At 43.6% G+C, this 26,624-nt stretch overlaps 1 protein-coding gene across 1 annotated transcript in view; it reads left to right on the top strand.

The window, feature by feature from the left end:
* The window catches only part of ezh2 (enhancer of zeste 2 polycomb repressive complex 2 subunit), an 89,861-nt gene extending 63,593 nt beyond the window's left edge, over positions 1-26,268 (top strand). Inside the window, exons 14-19 of the mRNA XM_072508823.1 lie at positions 6,035-6,213; positions 11,090-11,185; positions 13,939-14,020; positions 14,124-14,204; positions 22,568-22,652; positions 25,965-26,268. Coding sequence (XP_072364924.1) covers positions 6,035-6,213; positions 11,090-11,185; positions 13,939-14,020; positions 14,124-14,204; positions 22,568-22,652; positions 25,965-26,025 — 584 coding nt within the window. The 3' untranslated portion in view covers positions 26,026-26,268. The remainder of the gene's footprint in view (positions 1-6,034; positions 6,214-11,089; positions 11,186-13,938; positions 14,021-14,123; positions 14,205-22,567; positions 22,653-25,964) is intronic.
* Positions 26,269-26,624: the final 356 nt, after the last annotated feature.

Below are 26,624 nucleotides of genomic sequence, written 5' to 3'. Positions count from 1 at the left end.
TACACGTTCTCCCCGTGTCTGCGTGGGTTTCCTCCGGGTGCTCCGGTTTCCTCCCGCAGTCCAAAGATGTACAGCTTGGGTGGATTGGCCATAATAAATTGCCCTTGGTGTCCAAAAAGGTTAGGTGGGGTTACAGGGATAGGGTGGAGGCATGGGCTGAAGTAGGGTGCTCTTTCCAAGAGCCGGTGCAGACTCGATTTGCCGAATGGCCTCCTGCACTGTAAAGTCTATGGCAATTTTTGTTGCTTGGACATCACCCCTGAAAGTAATACAAAAGTGGTTGAATTTAATTGTTAAAAAGCCCAAGGCTATACCAATTGCCAAAACACTGATGCATTGCAATTTCCACTACTGTACTTGTATTGAACTCTTCACTGTATGAGCCACCTGATCTGACCAGCTATTCCTACATTTGTATTTGTCGTAGAGAAAGGATATTTATAAGAGAGTACTCATCTGATCACTGATAATACAGGTCTGATTTCAAAATGGTTGCTCAGATCAGCTTCAACATATGGACTTGAAAGGAAAATATACAGCAGCGCATTTCTAATGCTTCTATGCTCATTGGTGAAAATGCAAAAAAAGTGGTTTCTTGGTTCTAGTTCAGCCACTGACTAGAAGTAGCATGCAAAATCAGTTGTGATAAACTGTAAAAAGAGCCGGAACTTTGTGGAAAGTCCCTTCAAGTGACAAGCAATCTGTTCAGATGTGTTGCATCCCATTTTGTTTGATAGTGGCACCCTATAGATTGATTAACTCCTGTTGACAGAATTAGAAATCTGTGCATAGAGATTTTTTTTTTTTTTTTTTGCCATTCCTGGTGGCAAGATTAAATAGTCAGTGGATGGTGTTTCTGGTTGCATCATATCTGTATCAGGAGAGGCTGTGTGTTGCATTTAACGTGCATGTTTTGCCTTTATTTTGTCTCATCTAAGTAATACATTTCTGTCCTCTTACACACGAGCACGATAAATAGGTGCAGGAGAAGACTATATGGTCTGTTGTGCCCACTCCGGCATTCAGTATGATCATGGCTGATCTTGATCTTTCCTGCCTGTTCCCCACAGGATAATTCCCTGGATTAGCAGGCTAGAGTTATCCAATTTCACCTCCACCTGCCTGATGTCACATTTTAACAGAAATCTATTATATAATGAACAGAGTAATGTTTTTAAAAATAAGAAAAAGGAACATGTAGGCCACGTGGCACCTCAATCATGGCTGAAATCCTACTTTACTGTCCTGGGGCTTTTCACAGTAACTTCATTGGAGTGTTAATGTAAACCTTCTTGTGACAATAAAGATTATTATTATTCTCATTCCTGATCCCTTTAGTTCCCAATATCTATTAATCTCAGCCTGGAATAAACAACAGAGTATCCACTGCTCTCTGGAGTAGCGAATTCTAAAGATTCATAATTTGCTAAATGAAAATATTTTTTCCCACAGTTCAGTCCTAAATATTATCTGGAGATGGTGCTGGCTGGTTCTAAACTTGCCATCCAAGGAAAACAGCCATACACCATTCTGCCTTGTCAGCCCCTTTCAATTTTGTACATTTCAAGGAGATCTACTCTCCTTCTAAACTCTAGATGTATTCTGTACAATCTTTCTTCATAGGAAAATCCTCTTATCCCAAGAATCAATCTAGTGAAGATTTGATATACCCCCTGTAAGGCAAGTTAAATTTCCCTTGAATTATAGAATTTACAGTACAGAAGGAGGCCATTTGATACATCAGGTCTACACCTCCACCCTACCTCAGTAACCCCACCTACCCTTTTGGAAACTAAGGGACAATTCCTGCAGATCCATTATTGTTGGTGAGTGCAGACTGAATGCTGGATGAAAGGATGTTAAAAAGACTCATGCTACAAGATTGTAAACTAGCCAGGCGTATTTTTATCATTTGATGTCCCCTCCCACTAATGTAATTAACATGCTATATTTTATTCTGGTGTAGAAAATGCACTTATCAGTTTAAAATACAGTAAGAAGTCTTACAACACCACGTTTAAGCCCAACAGGTTTGTTTCGAATCACTAGCTGTAAAGGAGGCAAGCCGTCATTTAAAATGTGCAAACTCTCCAGCAGTAGGACACATTAGAATCCTGTTATCTTCAACCTTTTAATTGACCCGGGTTCAGTTCAAGTCTTGGATGACTGTGTGGAGTTTGTACTTTCAACCCATGTCTGCATGGGTTTTCTCCGGGTGGTCTGGTTTCCTCACACAGTCCAGAGATCTGTGGGTTAGGTGAATTAGCCACAATAAATTGCCCCTCAGTGTTCACAAGATGTGCAGGTTAACTAGGGTTATGGGGATAGGGTGGGTGGAGTCGACCTGGGTAGGGTGCTTTTTAGAGGTTTGGTGCAGACTCGATGGGCCGAATGGCCTCCTTCGGCACTGTAGGAATTCTACGATTACTGCCAAAACTATATACTTTATAGTTATAAAATTTGAATCTGATTATGAAATTATAAAATGTTGGTGTGAAATTTACTTGGATGGTGTAGAACTCATGTTCATTGAATGAAGTTATAAGTAAAATCTTTAAGACTAATCAAATGCCCCTTTTTTGTAAGAATCTACCACAATTAAGTGTGATTTGTGATGGGTTATACATGTATACTTCCAATATTTTCGTTTCACTTATTGTTACGGCTTCAAATTTGAATCTTGTGAATACTGATTGGAGGCAAACTAATTAGAATAGGCAATAATAAGTCAGTAAGGGGGAAAGTGAATAAAACACCTAAATTGGGGCTAATGTGCATGTATATTTATGCACTGAGTGTGGTTAACAAGACTTGTGATGTACAGGCACAGGTTGACAAATGGAATTATGATATTGCTATAATAGACCTAGCTCAAAGAAAGACGGTGTTAAATATTCCAGGGTACAAAGTGTTTAGGAAAGACTGGAAAGGAAGAAAAGAGCGGTTAAGGGCTGATGGAGTGGTAGTGTTGATGAAAGATAGATTTACAGTAATGGAGAGAGAAGATATTCCAGCGGGGTCGAGGATGGAATCTCCCTAGCTAGAGATAAGTGATGAAAAGGGGGCAATAAGATTGATCGGTGTAGTATATAGACCAACTAGTGGAAGAGATTGGGATACTTGCCTTTATTAGCAAAGGCATAGAATATAAGGGCAGGGAGGTTATGATGCTGTATAGAGCACTGATTAGACCACAGCTGGAGTACTGTGGTGCACTATTGGAAGGAAGTGAATGCACTAGAGAGGGTGCAGAGGAGATTCACCAAGATATTGCCTGGGCTGTAGTGTTTCAGGTATCAAGAGAGACTAAATAGTCTAGTTGTTTTCCTTGGAACAGAGAAGGCTGAGGGCGGGCCAGTTTGAGGTGCATAAAATTGAGGAGTGTGGATAGGAAGGAACTTTTCCCCTTAACAGAGGGGTCAATAACTTGGCAGCATATTTGGATGGGATGTGAGGGGAAACTTTGTCACCCAGAGGGTGGTTGGAATCTGGAAATCACTGCCTGAAAGGGCGGTGGAGGCAGGAACCCTCAACATTTAAGAAGTATTTAGATGTGCACTTGAAATTCCAGGCCAAGTCTGGAAAATGGGATCCGAGTGGATAGGTGCTTGATGGTTAGTGTGGACATAATGAGCTGAAGGGCCTCTTTCTGTGCTGTAAAAACTCTGACTCTAAATCTAATGGAGGAATTCAATTTTCCAAATATAAACTGGGATAGGAATAGTGCCAAGGAACAAGAGGGGTGAGAGTTCCTGGAAAGAGTTCAAGATAATTTTCTGCAACACTACTGTTTCTCGTCCAAAGAGAAGGCGGGCCTCGTTCTGGAGAATGAGTTGGCCAAGGTGGATAAGGTTTAGATTGGCCATGGAAAAGGGACAAGGAACAATCTAGAGCTGGTATATTTAATTGAGGGAAAGCCAATTTCGATGGGATGCTAATGCATCTGACTGAGTGAATTGGACTCAAATGTTGGCAGAAAAAACAGTGGCTGAACAATGAGCAAACCACAAAGAAAACGTAAGCCGGCATGTCGAGGTATATCCCCTTGAAGGAAGGACCAATAAATCCAGAGTGCCCTGGATAACAAGAGGGAGAAAAGTGAAGATGAAAAGGAAGAAGTGTATGTACGACAGCTGTCAGGTAGAAAGTACAAGAGCAAATCAATCTAAATATAGAAGGACCAGAGGGGAAGTGAAGAAACCAATAAAAGCAAGGAGAGAGCATGGAAAAAGTCTGGCAGCTAACATGAAAGGTCGTCTTTAAGCACGTAAATAATAAAAGGGTGGAAAAGAAAGAGCAGGGCTGACTTGGGATGGGAGGGGGGGGGGAGGAGAAGAGGACTTGCAGGTGGAGGCAGGAGAAATAGCTGCGGCATTGAACAGTATTTTGCAACTGTCCTTGCAAAGGAAGAAGATGCTACCCAGGCCAAAGTGTGAGAGGAGGTATCTGGCACAGGGGGAAGAATTTGCAATTCAGAAGAAGGATGTTTTGCTGAGGCTATCTTTACTTCAAATTGATAAGGTACCAGGACAGATGAGATGCATCCAGGGGTACTGAGGAAAGTGAGAATGGAAATTGCAGATGCACTAATAATTTCCCAGTTCTCCTTAGACATGGGTGGTGCCAGAGGACTGGAGAATTTCAAATGTTAAATCCTTGTTCAAAAAGGGGTTCAAGGATAAAGCTGGCAACCAAAGGCCAGTCCATTTGGCTTCAGTGGTAGGGAACCTTCTTGAAACTATACTTCAGGACAAGATCAACAGTTGCTTAAGCAAGTGCAGGATAATTAAGGAAAGCCAGCATGGATTTGTTGAGGGAAAATCATGTTTAACTAACTTGCTGGAGTTCTATGAGGAGGTAACAGAAGGTTGATATGGATTCTCAAAGCTTTTAAGTCACACAACAGATTTGTGAGGAAAATTCTCGCTTATGGGATGAAAGTAAAAGTGGGCACTTGGATGAAAATTAGCTGAGTGACTGGAAACAGTAGTTATACATAGTTGTTTTTTCAGATTGGAGGAAGATTTGTAGTGGATTCCCGAGGAGTCATTGTTGGGACCCTTGCTCTTCCTGACTTATATTAATAACCAAGACTGGTGTTCGGAGCATGATTTCAAAATGTGCAGTTGAATCAAAGATTAGAAACATGGTCAACTGTGATGAGAATAGTCTTGAACTTCAAAAGGGTGTAGACATGTTGGTGGATTGGGCAAACAAGTAGCAGATGAAGTTCAGTGCAGAGAAGTGCAGGGTAATTAATACTGGCAGCAAGATTATGGAGAGACAGTATAAAATAAAGAGAGAACCTCTAAAAAAAGGTGTAGGAATAGGCAACCTTGGTATATTTGTACATAAACCATTAAAGATGGTATGGCATGTTAAGAGAGCAGTTTTGAGAGAGTAAGGAGGTCATGTTGGATTTTTATACGGCGCTAATTAGGCAGGGTATGAGAAATAGATTGGGCCTAATTTCCTCGGAGAAAGGAAGGCTGAAAGGAGACTCTATAGAGGTTTTCAAGATCCTGAGTAGTATGGGCAGGGTAAATAGTGAAAAACTTCAGCATCAAAAACGAGGGCACAGATTCAAAATAATGGGCAAAAGAAGTAAAGGTGATTGGAGGAAAAATGTTACACCCAGAGGATAGTTGGGAGTCTGGAATGAATGAGAGGATTGTAGAGGCGGGTTTGAATGAGATATTCATAAGGGAACACACAAAGTTATGGGGATATGGCAGGGAGTGGGACTAGGTAGAGAGCCCGTGCAAACTCATTAGGCCAAATGGCTCCTGTGCTCTAAAAGATTCTTGTGATTTGATTGGATCTCCTTAATGTGATTTGCTTTCTTTTCCGGTTTTATTCATTGAAGTAGATTAAATCTTTTAATCAGCTGTTGTTGACTACCTTGGTATGACAAACAAATGCATAGTGAGAAAATACAGTGAGGCTATTAAGATGAGAGAGCATACAAAATATTGAGTTTACGAGCTTTAAATGTGACCATTATACGTTATTCAGAAGAATCTTCCTCCATTAGGTCAGAACAGATTTCCTGGTTGTCGTTGCAAGGCCCAGTGCAACACCAAGCAATGTCCTTGTTACCTTGCTGTGCGTGAATGTGATCCTGACTTGTGCCAAACTTGTGGAGCTGCTGATCACTGGGATAGTAAGAATGTGTCGTGCAAAAACTGCAGTATCCAGAGAGGATCTAAAAAGGTGATTATCGACAGTTTCTGCCTTGTTACTACTAAATCTAATGACATTGTGATTTTATAATGTATGACATCCTTACATCTCTGTCACATTTATTCAGATAATATTTTAATTTGTTGCTGTGGGGATTTACACTGTTTTGTATATAAACATTATTTTTGCAGTCATGTTTTCTAGGAACTTTAGCCCATAATTATATTTTCTTCAATCAATCTTCAAGTACAAACAGATAAGCTGTCATGTCAACCAAGTGCAAAGAGCCATGAAATATATATTGAGAATTTGGTATCTTTAACAGAATGTGCAATACCTCTTAGCCTCCATTTCATACAACACCATTCTGTTAACTCATATCAATTTGGGCGGCATGGTGGCGCAGTGGTTAGTACCGCTGCCTATGGCGCTGTGGAACTGGGTTCGATCCAGGTCACTGTCTGTGGAATATTCACATTCTCTCCGTGTCTGCGTGGAATTCACCCCCACAATCCAAAGATGTGCAGTACTCTTAAATTTATGTTTGCAAATCTCATCAATTTATTTCTCCCTTGGACATCAGTCAGTTAGATTTAAACAACCAAAAAAATTCCAGTGCAAGAAACTATGGTTCCTTCATTTTGAAGCAACTTCTGGTAATTTTGTAAAGTCTAAATTCAATGTTCTACTCTAGGATTCAAATACATTCATGTTGGAAGTAATAGGAAATAACTGTGGAAGAAGGTATGATAATCCACAGATCTTTTACACACCAATTTTGCACTGGGAACTTCTAGAAGATGCACAAAAACCAATAATCTCTTTCAAGCAGTCTGGAGCTTTGAAGTTACTGTAGAGAGTGATTCTTAACTGAAGTACTGCCGAGCCTGATGGCATGATTTGAGAGTCACAGGCTTCTGTAACCTTTTTTCAGATACTATCCTAAGATTTAATTTTTGGTCATTATTTAAGTGATGCAGAACTTTGGTTCGAGTGATGTGTAACATGTAAAGGAAGATTTGAATCTATTTTAGTATTACCTAAGCACCTTGATGCAGCACTGGTTGCCAATCTTATGGCAAAATATTTCCTCTTGGTGTCTAAATAACCAGGTATGAACTTTGCCTGGCATTGGAAAATATCAGCAAAATGTGACGTACTGGAAATCTTGGCTGAAAAGGCTGGATATGCTTCCATATATAGCAGAGACTTTTATAATAATAATCACTTATTGTCATAAGTAGGCTTCAATGAAGTTACTGCGAAAAGCCCCCTAGTCGCCACATTCCGGCGCCTGTTCGGGAAGACTGGGAATTGAACCCGCGCTGCTGGCATTGTTCTGCATTACAAGCCAGACTTTTCCAATCTCCCATGCCACCCCTCTTCCCAAGCAATCCTCATACCATGCCATTCTATTCTACCCGTGCTCGCTCTTGCATGCTCTTTCCGTTCCGTTTTCACAAGCCAGCCCTCCAATGTTGTCCCCTCAACCCATGTCTTTTTGTATTGAATCTGGAATCCACACTACTCCCTCTCACACTCCTTCTTTGCATGGGGGTAAGTGATACACCAACCGTTGGCAACTGCATGTGTCCCAGCTCTGCCCACAAAATTAAAGTGCCAATTATTTTGTGCATAGCGGAGTTCCACAAACTACAGTCAGGAGTTTTAGAAATTGTACTCAAACACCACTTCCCTAAAGTTACTTGCATGTCAGAGATTAGAAGAGCCAAACCTGGTTATAAATGGAGGGCAAGATGTCTTGTGTATGATGGATCAAAATATTTTACACTCATGACATTCCAAATCTCAAGCGTACCTGAATGCTACAATAAAGTTTAAAATATCGATTTAACCAACTATCATCCCACAAGTGCAGAACAGCAGAGCTTTACTCTCCTATTAAACTGACTAATCAACATAGTTCTGACGGGAGAAAGCTCATATTGTTATAGATATGTCGACATGTATATTTACATATCTGCCGCACATTTTATGTTTTAGATGCGATTCATCCAGACTAGAGGTTTTATCTGCTCTATGATAGAATAGAATTTACAGTGCAGAAGGAGGCCATTTGGCCCATTGGAAAGGGCACACTACCTAAGCCCATGCCTCCACCCTATCCCCATAACCCAGTAACACCACCTAATCTTTTGGACATTGAGGGGCAATTTAGCATGGTCAATCCACTTAACCTGCACATCTTTGGATGTGGGAGGAAAGCCACACAGACACATGGAGAACGTGCAAACTCCACACAGACAGTCACCTGAGGCCAGAATTGAACCTAGGACCCTGGAGCTGTGAGGCTGCAGTGCTAACCACTGTTCCACCATGCTGCCCATGTTTAAACTGGTATGTTTGATTAGTTTATCAATTTTCTGGCCCCTATCTATCTTCCTTTTCAAATGTTTGCAACTTTTTGGTCTTCCTGGAAAATACTATGGCAAAATAACTTCACTGTTTGTGCCATTTCTCTGTCGCTGCCTGAGAGTTTAGTTTGTGCATCCCTTAGAGGCCCTGTCCCTATCATGATTTTAGTGCTCACCAATTTTTCAAATATAATTCTCATTTATTTTTCTAAAAATGTATCTAGAAGTTGGGGTATGTATTTACTTACATATGGTAACAAACAAAAATGTTTTGTTTTGCAACCAGTGAAGAACACCTTTTCTAGGCATGTTATGAATGAAAATGCATACCTATTAGAAATATTACATTTCTGTTGCATATCTTCTGAATGCCTGTTTCGAAATGTGAATAATCGTCTTTCATTAATTTTTGGTACTGTTATGGGCCAGGGTTTAGAGAACCCCAAAGTGTTTCAAAAGTTCACCTGACCCACAACTTTTACTAGGTTGTGGTATGGGGAGCACACGGCCCACTCTACAGGTGTGGCACAGCAGAAATGGAAAAGTATTTTTTAAAACAAAACAATGTTTATTCTATGAACTCAAGTTAACCTTTTTAAAACATACAGTGAACATCTTAGCAACCATTAATTCAAATACAACCCCCAAAGACTACAACACTAAATAAACCTTTAAGCTTTCCTTTTTAACACCCATACGACTTAAAAACACCTTTTACCAGAAGCACATCAGGTTAAAATCACTACTGTTGTAGTTTTAAATCACCAGGATCGATTCACAGTCTTTAGATTACAGAGAGAGAGATTCATACACCTTCTGGCTGTAACTGCAGCTATCCAGCTCTGAAAACGAAACTAAAACACACCCTGCAGCCTGCTCAAAAACGTAAGTAAAAAGCTGGCAGACCAGCTCCACCCACTCTGACATCACTGCAGTAGTAAACACCCATTTCTTAAAGGTACTCTCACTACAGATATTTATATACACACCCATTTATAAACACCCATTTCTTAAAGGTACTCTCACATGACAGTATTTATATACTTTATAAAAGTAGCTTCATTTCTTTCAAAAAAATTCTTGTTTACTTGATTTAAATATATTGAAGCACACTTCAAAATTTTTGGAAATAAAACCTAGTTACTATTAATATAATTCAAACCCCAAATCATTTTCAGTAAAATTTTGAAATGTTGTCTGAGTCACTACCTTAGATAGTTTAGGCAGCTGTTAACTTTCTCTTTCCTCTGCTGTATTCACAGTTTAAATTTTTAACTCAAAACGTTAGTAAGAGGACTCCCACCTCTGAGAAATCTGTCTGCTTGTGACATCAATTGATAAGTCTTGACTAATTCCGTCTACTTGAATATCCCTTCTTGTGTGGGTATGGGAACTGGTTATTGAACAAACTAGGGAATGGATCCATTAGCTTACCCTGGTTTGCTCACTACTTTGCTCAACAGAGAGTCACTTTGACTGCAATATTGCAAAAGACTATGCATATTAAATGTGGCATTAAGGCAAATTTGATTGAATGCATATTTGGAAAATTATGATCGGTGCTTGTATGGGTCTATTTTTAGTTTAAAATTTTCCCTGATCTCTTAATTGACCATGTGTTTTATTATTGGATATTTTTTACCTTTTAGCAGAATATATTTTTCCTGAACATGCCATCATTTTAAAAGAAATATTTTCCACTTGATTATTTTGTCAATTTTTCCCCACAGTTTATCTTCCCTGTTTCTATTTCTACCTCTTTGCAATTAGTTTCTAATCCCAGTCTATACTGTGTCCAATTCCCCAATTAAATCTTATTACCTAGCAATGGTCGCTGCTTTGATGTCTTTCTCCCCCCCCCCCCCCGCCCCCAATATTTACTTCTCTTATCTGCACTGTTCATTTTGCTGAATCCAACAGTGATTCCTCTTTTTGTTCGGCTTCTTGTACACCAGATAAGGAAGGAATCCTGAATGTATTGTAAAAACTCAATTTCCTGTCTCTTGGCCATTTTTGGGGGGAGTAATTGAAATTTTCCATGAGTATTCGCTTGTTAATTTCATGGATTTTCTTAAATGTTCCTTCTATCTTTTTCTTTCCAATATTAATAGTCTCTGGAATACCCCTAAGTAGAATGATTAATCTCCTATTATCCTTTATCGCCATATGGACATTTCTATCTTAATATGAGTTATGTCCCTTTTCTCTACTAATTGTGTTATCTCTATTAGTATAGCTAATTCATCATCACTGCACCCCCACCCACCTTCGCTATTCTTTTTAAATGTTATATCCTGCAATACCTAATTGCCAGTCCTGTTCATTATGTAGCCATGTTACAATTACCCTGACTACATGTAGCTCCCCACTGAATTTATTAATTCCGCTGCCCTTGTTTAGTTTGGAGCATTGACACATGAGCAATTTAATCTGTTTCCTTTATAGTTGCACTCGTATTAGAAGACATTTCATGCACCAAAGTGGAAATGAGAAGTTTTTGTTCTAACTTTGTATTTTCTCCCATAAAATAGCACTTACTGCTAGCACCATCAGATGTGGCTGGATGGGGCATCTTCATAAAAGAGCCAGTGCAGAAAAATGAATTCATCTCTGAATATTGTGGCGAGGTTAGTTGAAATATTGTATGTACATTGAGGGTTAAGTATTAGAATCTTCTGTGGTGGTCAGAATTGTTTGCCTGTTTGTTAATTGAGAATTTACCAACCATTTTCTAAGCATCTCAGTAGATGTGACTAGATTTCAGTCCAGCTCCCGAAGCAGAAACAAACACATGCTGAACTCCCTCTATTCTTGTATGCTCAGTTCAAGTTGCTTCCAGGATTAATGAAAATAACTACTAAGGAATTAGGTGACACTTGATGATTGGAATTGCTGACTAAATCGCAGAATTGTTGCAGCACAGAACAAGGCCATTCAACACATTGTGTCTCTCCCAATGAACAATGCACATGGATGTGTTTTGCCAGTTCGAAGTGCCCAATATTTGCGTGTCAGGTTGTAGAGAATTCCAGGTGGCAGAGCAAGAGGATAGTTTTATAAGGAATTTACAGTCCATGATTATGATCTATACTTTTCAGAATAATTTAGTTTCTATGCACTTTTTAAAATTCTTTCATGGGTGTTTAAACCCAGAGCATTAGCCTGAGCCTCTGGATTACTAGTCCAATGACATTACCACTATGCCACCACTTCCCTCTGCATCTAGCTCACTGTCCACTCTGTTAACCAGCAATATTCATGTAGTATCTTGAACGTGATAAAATGCACCAAGTCTGAACATGGGAGCACTGTAAAACAAACTGTGACTGAGCCATTTAGGTGCAACTGTCTTCAACCAGAAGTGCCGAATGGATGATCCATATCGGCCTCCTCTGGAGGTCCCAGTGTCACTAATATCAGACTTCAGCCAATTCTATTTGTTCCACGTGATATCAAGGAATTGTTGAAGGCACAGGATATAGCGAAGGCTGTGGGCCCTAACAATATTCCAGCTGTAGTACTGAAGACTTGTTCTCCAGAACTTGCCATTCCCTTTGGCAAGCTCTTCAGTACAGCTACAGTACTGGCATCTGCCTGGCAATGTGGAAAATTGACCAGGTATGCCCTGTACACGAGAAACAGGACACATCCAACCCAGCCATTCTCAATTTGGGTTCCGCCAGGGTTACAAAGCTTCTCACCTCATTACAGCCTTGGTTCAAACTTGGTCAAAAGAGCTGAATGCCAGAAGTGAGGTGAGAATGACTGCCCTCACAGTCATTTGACCGAGTGTCGCATCGAGGAGCCCTAGCTAAACTGGAGTCGATGGGAATCGGGGAAAACTCTCCACTGGTTGGAGTCAGACCTGGCACAAAGGAAGATGGTTGTGGTGGTTGAAGGTCAATCATCTCCAGTCTAGAACATCATTGCAGGAGCTCCTCAAGTTAGTGCCCTAAGCCCAACCGTCTTTAGCTGCTTCATCAATGACCTTCCCTCCATCATGAGGCCAGAAATGGGGATGTTCGCAGATGACTTGTTCAGTACAATCCGTGACTCTTCAGATTGCAAAATCAGACAGAGCATCTCCTCCCTAGAACACATGATCCAGGAGCAGAAGTAGGCAATTTAGCCTCCCGAGCCTAAACAACTTCAATGTGATCATGGCTGATCCCATCACGGCCTCAACTCCACTATCCTGTCCGTTCTCCATAACCCTTCAACCCATCGCCAATTTAAAAATCTTAACTCCTTAAATGTACTCACTGATCCTGCATCCACTGCATTCGGATAACGAATTCCACAGATTCACAACCCTTTGGGAGAAGTAGTTTCTCCTCGAGCCTGTTTTAAATTTGCTACCTCTTATTCAATCCCTCCGCCACCGATGCAAAGTGGCAACTGTGTGTACCATCGACAAGATGCACTGCAGTAACTCGCCAAGGTTCCTCAAGCAGCACCTTCCAAACCCATGACCACTGCCATCTAGAAGGTCAAGAGCAGCAGATACCTGGGGAACACCATCACTGGAAGTTCCCCTCCAAGGCACTCACCATCCTGACTTGGAAATATATCGCCGTTCTTTCACTGTCCCTGGGTCAAAACCCTGTAATTCTCTCCGTAACAGCACTGTGGGTGTACCCACACTGCGATTCAAGAAAGCAGCTGACCACTTCTGAAAGGCAACTTGTGCAATAAATACTAGCCTAGCCAGCGTGCCCATATCCCATAAATGAATTAATATAAAAAGATCAGATGACTAAAAGCTTAGTCAAAGAGGTGGGCTTCATTAAGTGCCTTATGCAAAGAAAAATAGACGTTGTGAGGATACTCCAGAGCTTAGGGCCTCAATTGTAACCATTTGCAGTTTCAGAATTTAGCAGCAGTGGAGGAGTAGAGAAGTTGTGGTAAGGAATAACTGGATAGCATCAACGTACAGTGAAAGTTAATGCTATACTTTTGTATGATGTTGCTGAGGGCAGCATGCAGGAGAGGCCAAATATAATCTAAGTATTGGTGTAACTTTAAATCTGCCATTTTTGAAGGTGAAGATATTCTAGTTGCACACACCAATTTTAGTGCCCATGTGCAATAATGTTGCTCTTCCTATAAAGCTGATGTACAATCTGAGGAAAAAAAGATAAAACAGTTGGAAATTGAACAGTTGAGTGGACATGTGGCATGTGCAGCATGTGGCTTTGCAAAGAACCCACTTTAAATCCTGTTAATGTTCCATTTTGAATGGTTTACATTTCAGTCGCACATTTGAGCTGTATTTCTAAGGCCACAGACATGATGCCCAACAACATCTGACAAATTAGGAAGCAGCATTTCACTTTGTAATATGTAGGTGATGTAATAATTAATCAAAACCATTTTCCAGATTATATCCCAGGATGAAGCTGATCGTCGTGGCAAAGTTTACGACAAATATATGTGCAGCTTCCTTTTCAACCTGAACAATGGTATGAACATTTTATGTTTAGGTGAACTGCATAAATCAAAGTTCATTCAAAAAGTTGTGAAAATGTAGAAACCGTTATTTATAATATTCCTTCATCTTTTCAGACTTTGTTGTTGATGCAACACGCAAGGGTAACAAAATACGTTTTGCAAACCATTCCGTTAATCCTAATTGTTATGCCAAAGGTCAGTATCATCTTGCTTTCATTAAAGTTGTGAAAAAACTGGCTACTGAAATATAGAAACCATTTTTTAAATGTTTGTGATTGCAATGTAAAGCAAGATGCATGTGCTGCTTTATAAGTATCTGAGCACAGAACGTCCCTGATCTTGGAAAGGTGCAAAGTAGTTCACTGATGTAAAAAAAAATGAACTGCTAACCTGTATGAATGAGTTGTGTTCAGAAAAATGGAAGTAAGCAACATCCTGTTACTCCTGTAGCAGCTCAGTAATCAAAATGCCACCTAAGAGAACAGGGGCAAAATTCTCCCCCAACGGCGCGATGTCCGCCGACTGGCGCCAAAAACGGCGCCAATCAGACGGGCATCGCGCCGGCCCAAAGGTGCGGAATGCTCCTCATCTTTGGGGGCCGAGCCCCAACATTGAGGGGCTAGGCCGACGCCGGAGGGATTTCCGCCCCACCAGCTGGCGGAAATGGCGTTTGTTGCCCCGCCAGCTGGCGCGGAAATGCGGCGCATGCGCGGGAGCGTCAGCGGCCGCTGAAAGTTTCCCGCGCATGCGCAGTGGGGAGAGTCACTTCCGCCTCCGCCATGGTGGAGACCGTGGCGGAGGCGGAAGGGAAAGAGTGCCCCCATGGCACAGGCCCGCCCGCGGATCGGTGGGCCCCGATCACGGGCCAGGCCACCGTGGGGGCACCCCCCGGGGTCAGATCGCCCCGCGCCCCCCCCCCCCCCCCGGACCCTGGAGCCCGCCCACGCCACCTGGTCCCGCCAGGTTTAATTTACGCCGGCGGGACAGGCAATTTCTGGGCGGGACTTCGGCCCATCCGGGCCGGAGAATTGAGCGGGGGGTCCCGGCGTGGCCCGATTCCCGCCCCCGCCCAATCTCCGGTACAGGAGACTTCGGCGGGGGCGGGATTCACGGCGGCCAACGGCCATTCTCCGACCAGGCGGGGGGTCGGAGAAAGACGCCCATATCTCGAATGGCTTATTACTATGTCCATAAACAGAAGTAGAAATGCAACTCCAGTTATATAGTTTTATATAAACACCTTTCATTACCACTTTACAGCCAGTGAAGTAATTTTAAAGTGTAGGATATATTGCAACCAATTTGCACACAAGCACCCACAAATAAGGACCAGATAATCTGATTGGTTTTGAGGATTTTCCTTTCTGGGACGTGGGCATCAGTGGCAACGTTGTCATGTGTTGTCCATCCCTAATTGCGCTTGAGACGATGACAGTGAGCTGCTGCCTTGAATCTGTAGTCCATCTGGTACAGATACACCCATAGTTCTGTTAGGAAGCAAGTTCCAGAAGTGCAGTGCATCTTGTATGCATTGCACACTGCTACCACTGTGAATTGGTGATGGAGAGAATGAATGTTTAAGATCGTGGATGGTGTGCCAATCAAGCAAGCTGCTTTGTTCTGGATGGTGTTGGAGCTGTACTCAACTAGGCAAATGGCGAGTACACCATCACACTGCTGAAGTGTTCCTTGTTTTTTTTTTTTTAATAATATTTTATTGAAAATTTTTGGTCAACCAACACAGTACATTGTGCATCCTTTACACAACATTGTAACAATACAGATAATAATGACCTTTTTTAAATTTAAACAAAAACAACAACAAATAAATAAATATTAAATAACAAAAAATAAAAACTAGCCCTAATTGGCAACTGCCTTGTCTCAGGCCACCCCCCCCCCCCCCCCCCCCAAGTCCTGGGCCGCTGCTGCTGCCTTCTTTGTTCTCCCCTATCTATCTTTCCGCAAGATATTCGACGAACGGTTGCCACCGCCTAGTAAACCCTTGAGCCGACCCCCTTAGGACGAACTTAATCCGCTCTAACTTTATGAACCCCGCCATATCATTTATCCAGGTCCCCACCCCCGGGGGCTTGGCTTCTTTCCACATTAGCAATATTCTGCGCCGGGCTACTAGGGACGCAAAGGCCAAAACATCGGCCTCTTTCGCCTCCTGCACTCCCGGCTCTTGTGCAACCCCAAATATAGCCAACCCCCAGCTTGGTTCGACCCGGACTCCTACTACTTTCGAAAGCACCTTTGTCACCCCCATCCAAAACCCCTGTAGTGCCGGGCATGACCAAAACATATGGGTATGATTCGCTGGGCTTCTCGAGCACCTCGCACACCTATCCCCCACCCCAAAAAATTTACTGAGCCGTGTTCCAGTCATATGTGCCCTGTGTAATACCTTAAACTGAATCAGGCTTAGCCTGGCGCACGAGGACGACGAGTTTACCCTGTTTAGGGCATCTGCCCACATCCCCTCCTCAATCTCCTCCCCTAGCTCTTCTTCCCATTTCCCTTTTAGTTCGTCCATCATAGTCTCCCCTTCGTCTCTCATTTCCCTATATATATCCGACACCTTACCGTCCCCCACCCATTTCTTTGAGATGACTCTGTCCTGCACCTCTTGTGTCGGGAGCTGCGGGAATTCCCTCACCTGCTGCCTCGCAAAAGCCCTCAATTGCATGTACCTGAATGCATTCCCTTGGGGCAACCCATATTTCTCGGTCAGCGCTCCCAGACTCGCAAACTTCCCATCCACAAATAGATCTTTCAATTGCGTTATACCTGCTCTTTGCCACATTCCATATCCCCCATCCATTCCCCCTGGGGCAAACCTATGGTTGTTTCTTATCGGGGACCCCCCCCCCAGTGCTCCGGTCTTTCCCCTATGTCGTCTCCACTGTCCCCAAATCTTCAGTGTAGCTACCACCACCGGACTCGTGGTATAGTTCCTTGGTGAGAACGGCAATGGGGCTGTCACCATAGCCTGCAGGCTGGTCCCCCTACAGGACGCCCTCTCTAATCTCTTCCACGCCGCTCCTTCCTCCTCTCCCATCCACTTACTCACCATTGAAATATTAGCGGCCCAATAATACTCACTTAGGCTCGGTAGTGCCAGCCCCCCCCCTATCCCTACTACGCTGTAAGAATCCCTTCCTCACTCTCGGAGTCTTCCCGGCCCAAACAAAACCCATGATACTCTTTTCTATCCTTTTGAAAAAAGCCTTCGTGATCACCACCGGGAGACACTGAAACACAAAAAGGAATCTCGGGAGGACCACCATCTTAACTGCCTGCACCCTCCCTGCCATTGACAATGCTACCATGTCCCATCTCTTGAAATCTTCCTCCATCTGTTCCACCAACCGCGTCAAATTTAGCCTGTGCAATGTGCCCCAATTCTTAGCTATCTGGATCCCCAGGTAACAAAAGTCTCTTGTTACCTTCCTCAACGGTAGGTCTTCTATTTCTCTACTCTGCTCCCCTGGATGCACCACAAACAGCTCACTCTTTCCCATGTTCAATTTATACCCTGAAAAATCCCCAAACTCCCCAAGTATCCGCATTATTTCTGGCATCCCCTCCGCTGGATCCGCCACATATAGTAGCAGATCATCCGCATATAAAGATACCCGGTGTTCTTCTCCTCCCCTAAGTATTCCCCTCCATCCCTTGGAACCTCTCAGCGCTATCGCCAGGGGCTCAATCGCCAGTGCAAACAGTAATGGAGACAGAGGACATCCCTGCCTTGTCCCTCTATGGAGCCGAAAATATGCCGATCCCCGTCCATTCGTGACCACACTCGCCACTGGGGCCCTATACAACAGCTGCACCCATCTAACATACCCCTCTCCGAACCCAAATCTCCTCAACACCTCCCACAGATAATCCCACTCCACTCTATCAAATGCTTTCTCGGCATCCATCGCCACTACTATCTCCGTTTCACCCTCTGGTGGGGCCATCATCATTACCCCTAACAACCTCCGTATGTTCGTGTTCAGCTGTCTCCCCTTCACAAACCCAGTTTGGTCCTCATGAACCACCCCCGGGACACATTCCTCTATTCTCATTGCCATTACCTTGGCCAAGACCTTGGCATCTACATTGAGGAGGGAGATTGGTCTGTAGGACCCGCATTGTAGCGGATCCTTTTCCTTCTTTAAAAGAAGCGATATCGTTGCTTCTGACATAGTCGGGGGCAGTTGTCCCCTTTCCTTTGCCTCGTTGAAGGTCCTCGTCAGTAGCGGGGCGAGCAAGTCCAAATATTTTCTGTAAAATTCAACTGGGAATCCGTCCGGTCCCGGGGCCTTTCCCGTCTGCATGTTCCTAATTCCTTTCACCACTTCTTCTACCGTGATCTGTGCTCCCAATCCCATCCTTTCCTGCTCTTCCACCTTGGGAATTTCCAGCCGATCCAAAAACTCCATCATTCTCTCCCTCCCATCCGGGGGTTGAGCTTCATACAATTTTTTATAAAATGTCTTAAACACTTCATTCACTCTCTCCACTCCCCGCTCCGTCTCTCCATCTTCGTCTCTCACCCCCCCCTATTTCCTTCGCTGCTCCCCTTTTCCTCAATTGGTGTGCCAGCAATCTGCTCGCCTTCTCTCCATATTCATACTGTACACCCTGCGCCTTCCTCCATTGTGCCTCTGCAGTGCCTGTGGTCAGCAAGTCAAATTCCACATGCAGCCTTTGCCTTTCCCTATACAGTCCCTCCTCCGGTGCTTCCGCATACTGTCTGTCCACCCTCAAAGGTTCTTGCAACAACCGCTCCCGTTCCTTACTCTCCTGCTTCCCTTTATGTGTCCTTATTGATATCAGCTCCCCCCTAACCACCGCCTTCAACGCCTCCCAGACCACTCCCACCTGAACCTCCCCATTGTCATTGAGTTCCAAGTACTTTTCAATGCATCCCCTCACCCTTAAGCACACCCCCTCATCCGCCATTAGTCCCATATCCATTCTCCAGGGTGGACGCCCTCTTGTTTCCTCCCCTATCTCCAAGTCTACCCAGTGTGGGGCATGATCCGAAATGGCTATAGCCGTATATTCCGTTCCCCTCACCCTCGGGATCAATGCCCTACCCAACACAAAAAAGTCTATGCGTGAATAGACTTTATGGACATAGGAGAAAAACGAGAACTCCTTACTCCTAGGTCTACTGAATCTCCACGGGTCCACCCCTCCCATCTGCTCCATAAAATCCTTAAGCACCTTGGCTGCTGCCGGCCTCCTACCAGTCCTGGACTTCGACCTATCCAGCCTTGGTTCCAACACCGTGTTAAAGTCTCCCCCCATTATCAGCTTTCCGGTCTCTAGGTCTGGGATGCGTCCTAGCATTCGCCTCATAAAATTGGCATCGTCCCAATTCGGGGCATACACGTTTACCAACACCACCATCTCTCCCTGTAATTTGCCACTCACCATCACGTATCTGCCCCCGTTATCCGCCACTATAGTCTTTGCCTCGAACATTACCCGCTTCCCCACTAATATAGCCACCCCCCTGTTTTTCGCATCCAGCCCCGAATGGAACACCTGCCCTACCCATCCTTTGCGCAACCTAACCTGATCTATCAGTTTCAGGTGCGTTTCCTGTAACATGACCACATCTGCTTTAAGTTTCTTAAGGTGTGCGAGTACTCGTGCCCTCTTTATCGGCCCGTTAAGCCCCCTCACGTTCCACGTGATCAGCCGAGTTGGGGGGCTTCCCACCCCCCCCCCCCCCCTTGCCGGTTAGCCATCATCTTTTTCCAGCTTCTCGCCCAGTTCCCACGCGGCTGTATTTCTTCCAGACGGTGCCCCCCCGCCCATCCTTTCCCGCACCCACTCCCCCCTTTCCCCAGCAGCAGCAACCCAGTAATTCCCCCCCCCCCCCCCCCCCCCCCCCGCTAGACCCCCCGCTAGCGTAATTACTCCCCCCATGTTGCTCCCAGAAGTCAGCAAACTCTGGCTGACCTCGGCTTCCCCCCGTGATCACGGCTCGCCCCGATCACAAGGCCTCGCCTCCTTCCTGCTTCTCTATTCCCGCCATAATTATCATAGCGCGGGAACCAAGCCCGCGCCTCTCCCTCGGCCCCGCCTCCCATGGCCAACGCCCCATCTCCTCTCCCTCCCCACCTCCCCCCATCACCACCTGTGGGAGAAAGAAAAGTTACCATACCGCAGGATTAATCATACAATCCCTCTTCGCCCCCCCCCCCACTCGTCCCACCACTTTGTCCAAATGTTCATTTTCGTAGTCCAATCATTCCAATTTTTCTTCTACAATAAAAGTCCACGCTTCATCCGCCGTCTCAAAGTAGTGGTGCCTCCCTTGATATGTGACCCACAGTCTTGCCGGTTGCAGCATTCCAAACTTTATCTTTTTTTTGTGAAGTACCGCTTTGGCCCGATTAAAGCTCGCCCTCCTTCTCGCCACCTCCGCACTCCAATCTTGATAGACGCGGATCACCGCGTTCTCCCATTTACTACACCGAGTTTTCTTCGCCCATCTAAGGACCATTTCTCTATCCTTAAAACGGAGAAATCTCACCACTATGGCTCTGGGAGCTTCTCCTGCTCTCGGTCCTCGCACCATAACTCGGTATGCTCCCTCCACCTCCAACGGACCCGTCGGGGCCTCCACTCCCATTAACGAGTGCAGCATCGTGCTCACATATGCCCCGACGTCCGCCCCCTCCACACCTTCAGGAAGGCCAAGAATCCTCAAGTTGTTCCTCCTTGCGTTATTTTCCAGTGCCTCCAACCTCTCCACAGATCGTTTCTGGTGTGCCTCCTGTATCTCCGACTTCACCACCAGGCCCTGTATGTCGTTTTCATTCTCTGCTGCTTTCGCCTTCACGACCCGAAGCTCCTGCTCCTGGGTCTTTTGTTCCTCTTTCAGCCCTTCAATCGCCTGTAATATCGGGGCCAACAACTCTTTCTTCATTTCCTTTTTTATCTCCTCCACGCAGCGTTTCAAAAACTCTTGTTGTTCAGGGCCCCATATGAAACTGCCACCTTCCGACGCCATCTTGGTTTCTGCTTGCCTTCCTTGCCGTTGTTCCAAAGGATCCGCTGCAATCCGGCCACTTTCCTCTCCTTTTTCCATCCGTGTCCAGGGGGAACACCCTTCTGGTTTACCGCACGGTGTTTTCAGCCGTTAAAATTGCCGTTGGGGCTCCTATCAAGAGCCCAAAAGTCCGTTTCACAGGGAGCTGCCGAAACGTGCGACTCAGCTGGTCATCGCCGCACCCGGAAGTCTCGAAGTGTTCCTTGTTGATGATGGACAGGAATTGGGAGCCTCTCACTTTCCCTCTTGGCGTTCAGCTCTTTTGTCTGTATTTGGACCGAAGCTATAATGAAATTAGGAGCTGAGTACCCTGGTGGAGCCTACACGGACATCTGTGCAGAGGTTATTGCTGTAAAAGGCTGCTTGATTGCCACATTCCATCATTTTGCTGATGATTATGAGGGGGCTATTGGCCGGGTTGGATTTGTCCTGCTTGTTGTAGACAGGACAAACCTGGGCAAATCTCCACGTAGATGCCAGTTATAGCTATACTGGAACATCTTGGCTGGTGGCACAGTTAGTTCTGAAGCCCAAGTCTTCAGTACTATTACTGGACTATTGCCAGGGCCGATAGCCTTTGCAGTCCACTGCCTTCGGCTAATTTCTTGATAACCCACGGAGTGAATTGAATTGGCTGAAGGCTGGCATCTATGATAATGGGGGTCATCAGGAGGAGGCCAAGGTGGATCATCCACTCGGTACCTCTGGTGAAGATAATTGCACATGCTTCAGCCTTGCTGTTTGCTTTGATGTGCTCTACCCCCCTCCCCCCCAAAATCATTGACGATTGGGATCCTTGTAGAATCTGCTCCTCGTCCTGTTAAGTGTCCACAATTTCTTTGCCTATGTTTGACTTGATGCTTTTGGACATCATGTGGTCTAGATTCAATGTTGAGGGTTCCCAGGGCAACGCCCAATTGTATTGCATCTGTGCTGCCACCTCTGCTGGGTCTGTCCTGGTGGGACAGGACATGCCCAGGGATGGTGATGGTGTCTAGGACATTGGCTGTGAGGTATGATATCAGACTATTGCTTGACAGGTCCAAGAGTCATTTCTCCCAGTTTTCGCACAAATCCCCAGATGTTAATAAGGAGGACTCTGCTTGGTCAACAGTGCTCAGTGTGCTGTTATCATTTCCAGTTCTTAAATCAATGCCAGGTGGTCCTTCCAGTTTGGTTTAAACTTTTCTGTAGTGGTTTGGCACAACTGAGCGACCTACTAGGCCATTTTAGAATTGACCACATGGTAGTGGGTTTGTTGATTGTGGGATATATATTGGCCAGGATATCAGCTTCTCTGCTACTCTTCAAAATACCACCATGGAATCTTTTATGGCCACTTGAGAGGCCAGCCCAAGTTTAACATGGCAACTCTGGCAATGCAGCACTCTCATTACTACCAACCTTGATTTCTTTGCACTCAAGCATCCAGTGCTTTTTGATTTTGGAATACAAGTAAAGTGGTTTTATATTTTTCTCTTGATTTTAGTAATGATGGTTAATGGAGACCACAGAATTGGCATCTTTGCCAAAAGAGCGATCCAGACTGGAGAAGAATTATTCTTTGACTACAGGTATGAACACCCATGTTTTTGTAGCAGGAGTGCTTGGGAGATTAGGACTTCTCTTTCATTTGCTTTGAAATAATGTCTTCATGTTTCTAATTCACATTTTGCTAAAATCGTCTGATTAGAAGTAATGATTAGAAACTTTGGAACGGATTCATCTATTTAAATTTAGTAGATTGCAATATTTATTTTAAGTGACATCTATAGGTTGCAATAAATTAGAACCCAGGATATTATTGTCAAATCTCTACTAGAGGGGAAAAGAAAACAATTATGTTGTGGTACTATCACTCTGTGTCCAGTGGCTTATGATGGTAACGCCAATCACTCAGTATCCAGTAGCTTCACTTTTTGAAGAGCAGGTGACCTAAATAATTAAAACTTCCATTTGAATCAGGAATCAAAATGGTAGAGCCTAAACCAGCTCTCCAGTTCAATGCCTTTCTAACCACCGTCACCTAGAATTTTAAGTGCATTTTTGTCAAATGAGACCACTTGATTTTTTTTCCCCTTTGAGGAAAGTTCAGGTCCCTTTATTGGAACTGTCCTTTATTGAATTCTTCTGTCACGGTGGCATTTTGTAATTATGCAAATTTGATATTCGTGCTTCAGGAGTACAGAACTGTTTAGATGACCCATTTTACATCAGATTTTATTTTGTTTGGGGCAAGAGGTGGAGGAGCTTCATGTATCAAAACTTAGTGTCTAAGTATTACTAACTTAAAACATTGCAATAAATTTAAACCAGTCAAAAATAATCCCAAACATAGTTTTTGATGATTAATGACTAAATCACCAACCCTTTTGTGCTTAAAGGCACAAACATATTATTGCAGTAAAGTTGGGTCTTTTAGGTTAGAATTAAACTTTCAATGGTTTTTGAATGATTCAGCCCAGATCTGTCTATTATTAAGGTGCTTTAATTTAGAAAAACAGCCTAAGATTCTTTCAGGGCAAGGAAGAGTTGGTAGAGGAGACTGAAATCTGAACACCTTTTCAGGTAGAGAGATAAGTGGAGCAATTGAAGATTGGTGATTGAGAATAGACTTGAGGTAATTGCAAGACAAAGGGTGGGATGGGTACACAAAAGGTCTCAGCCACGGTTGTAAGAACCACAGAGGATGCAATGTAGGAAGAGGGGCAATGCCATCAAGCGATTTGAAGAGGCAGACCACAATTTTAAATTAATTATGCTGAGTGACAGTGGTATAGGATAAGAGTGGGAGATTAAACAAGACAGGAGTAACTGAGTTTTGAACTAGTTGCATTTATCAAGGCATTAAGCATGCAGTTGGTGCCAATTAAATAATTGCCATTCTCTCCGATTCTATTGATTTATTTTTACTGAATAGTAGTGATTAGTCGATAAGTGACAAAAGGGTGGATGAGGATTTTGGCCATGATGTGGAGATGCCGGCGTTGGACTGGGGTGAGCACAGTAAGAAGTCTTACAACACCAGGTTAAAGTCCAACAGGTTTGTTTCAAGCACTAGTATTCAGAGCACTGCTCCTTCCTCAGGTGAATTAGGATTTTGGCAGCTGTGTAGGTGAGGCTGTAGAAGGCAATGCCAAACCATTGCAGTACATTTCCAAGCATAATTGTGGCCAATGGAAACCCATGATCACCAAGTAGGTGAGGCAGAGTTAAGTACTCTTGGTGATGAATAATAGTTTGAGGTTTGAAACTATTCTGGGTCAAACAAGAGGCCAGTGTTTGTAGCCTGAGCAAATTTCTGAGGATGGAATCAGCAGTGACAGAAAAGTTTGTGACTGAGGCTGTTGGTTGCTCCAAACTTCCTCATGACTAGTTAAGTATTCACTATTTTTGCCAGGAAGTCAAATAACAAAGAAATGATTATTCTTGAAGAATTGTCAAGCCATCAGGGTACATATGGGAGCAATCCACAAATGAAAGAGGCAAGGATAGAACTGGGAAGTCCCAGAGGTGTTGCTGCAACTATTGTGTTTAAGAATATAAGGAATAGGAGGTGTATGCCCCCAAGAGGGAAATATCCTCTTTGCATCTACTTTGTCAACCTCCCTCAGAATTTTCTATCTTCCAATAAAATCCCCTCTCGTTATCAACTCCCAATGGGTATGGGCCCAACCTGCTCAAACTTCCCCGTCATCCCAGCAATCAGCCTACTGAACCTTCTTTAAACTTCTTCCAATGCAAGCATATCCCTCCAATAAGGCTGTATGCAGTCTTACCAATGACTTGTACAGTTGTAGCAACATTTCACTACTTTTGGACTCCACCCCCTTGTAATAAAGTCTGATATTTCATCTACACTAATTAGTTGTTGTAAGTGGATGCTAACTTTGTGTTTCATGTACAAGGAGACACCGATCCTTCAGTATCACAGCATTCTGCTTTTCTATTCTTGTGCCCAAAGTGGACAATCTTGCGTTTTTCCACATTGATTGTGGCCAAATCCATCGGCCAAATTTTTGTAGACTTCAGATTCTGTCCTCGCAACTTGTTTACCTTTTTATATTGTCGGGAATTTGGCTACGATACATTCACTCTTCACCCAAGTCATTAACAAAGATTGAAAATAGTTGGCACCCCACTAGTTAATTTGCCAACCTGAAAAGGGCCCATTTTCTTGCCAGTTAGTCACGCTTCTATTCTTGCTGCTAGGGGCTGCTTCAGCACAGTGGGCTAAACAGCTGGCTTGTAATGCAGAACAATGGCAGCAGCACGGGTTCAATTCCCGGACCGGCCTCCCCGAACTGGCGCCGGAATATGGCGACGAGGGGCGTTTCGCAGTAACTTCATTGAAGCCTACTTGTGACAATAAGCGATTATTCCTATATTACCCCCTGACACCATAAGCTCTTACCTTTGATGTGGCACATTATCAGATGCCTTTTGGAAATCCAGTTGCACCATATCTACTGATTCCCCTTTATCCACCATACTTGTTACATCCTTAAAAGGAATTGTCCTTCCTTGGATAAGGGGACCAAAACTATACAGTACTCCATGTGTGATTCGTCAACAGCATGTTGGTAGGTGGACTTTTGTTTTTCGTCTAGTAATTATTGTGCTCCTACGAAGACTTTTCTGATAAACTGAGTATTTCCATTGGTTGGTGAAATGACACCATGGCTCACAGATCTATGATCACAAAAATTAAAGGGGTATTGCAGTAGTCAATGAGTACTTCAAAAAGAAAATAAGCAATTGTTTGAAAAATATTGAAGGAAAGGAATATTAAAGAAGACACCAAGGACAGGGCTCAAAAATGCTGTTAGTCGATGGCTGGGTTTAAACAGATCACTGTTACAAATCACTTTTTTTTTTCATTTTAGGTACAGTCAAGCTGATGCCCTTAAATATGTTGGTATAGAGAGAGAGATGGAAATACCATGAAATTAAACTGCCTCAATTCAAAACATGGGCAGCTGCTTTTACATTTCAGGATTTCTATATGTACTGTATGGAGATGTATTTAAACAACTCTGGTTGATTAAAACAAACTACTGTGATAATTTATACTGTAAAAAAAAAAAAATAGAGCTTTCTTTTTTCAAAAGCTGCCGGTTTTATATCTTTTACTACACCAGTGTGGTGAGCTGTTGGTGCAATTATATCAATAAAAAAAACTTGAATTTCTTGAATTTGCACGTGACCATAAACTTTTGAACTTGATTTGTTTTGGCATGAATGTTTTTTAGTGATGGGAACATTGTCCTTTTTAAGGCATGACCAGAATGTGTGCTGGATTACTCAGCAATATCTTGTTCTTGATAAGGATTTTCCAATGTTCTGAGATGCGATCCTTTAAGGGCCTGCAGTATACGTATTCCATGACTCGACTTTGCACAAATTTGCCCTACTGAGCCTCGCAGCAGGTATGCATTTCCAGAACCTATTAATGTGTGTCAAGAAAACCGACCACACATTCCAACGGTGGTGATAGGAGCTGAACGTGGGAGTTATAAAGTGTTGGTGACTGAGTAAGAAAATAA

Source organism: Scyliorhinus torazame, chromosome 6 (genome assembly GCF_047496885.1).
Source record: "Scyliorhinus torazame isolate Kashiwa2021f chromosome 6, sScyTor2.1, whole genome shotgun sequence".
NCBI classification, from domain to species: domain Eukaryota; kingdom Metazoa; phylum Chordata; class Chondrichthyes; order Carcharhiniformes; family Scyliorhinidae; genus Scyliorhinus; species Scyliorhinus torazame.
This window is presented reverse-complemented; position numbering and strand designations above follow the sequence as displayed.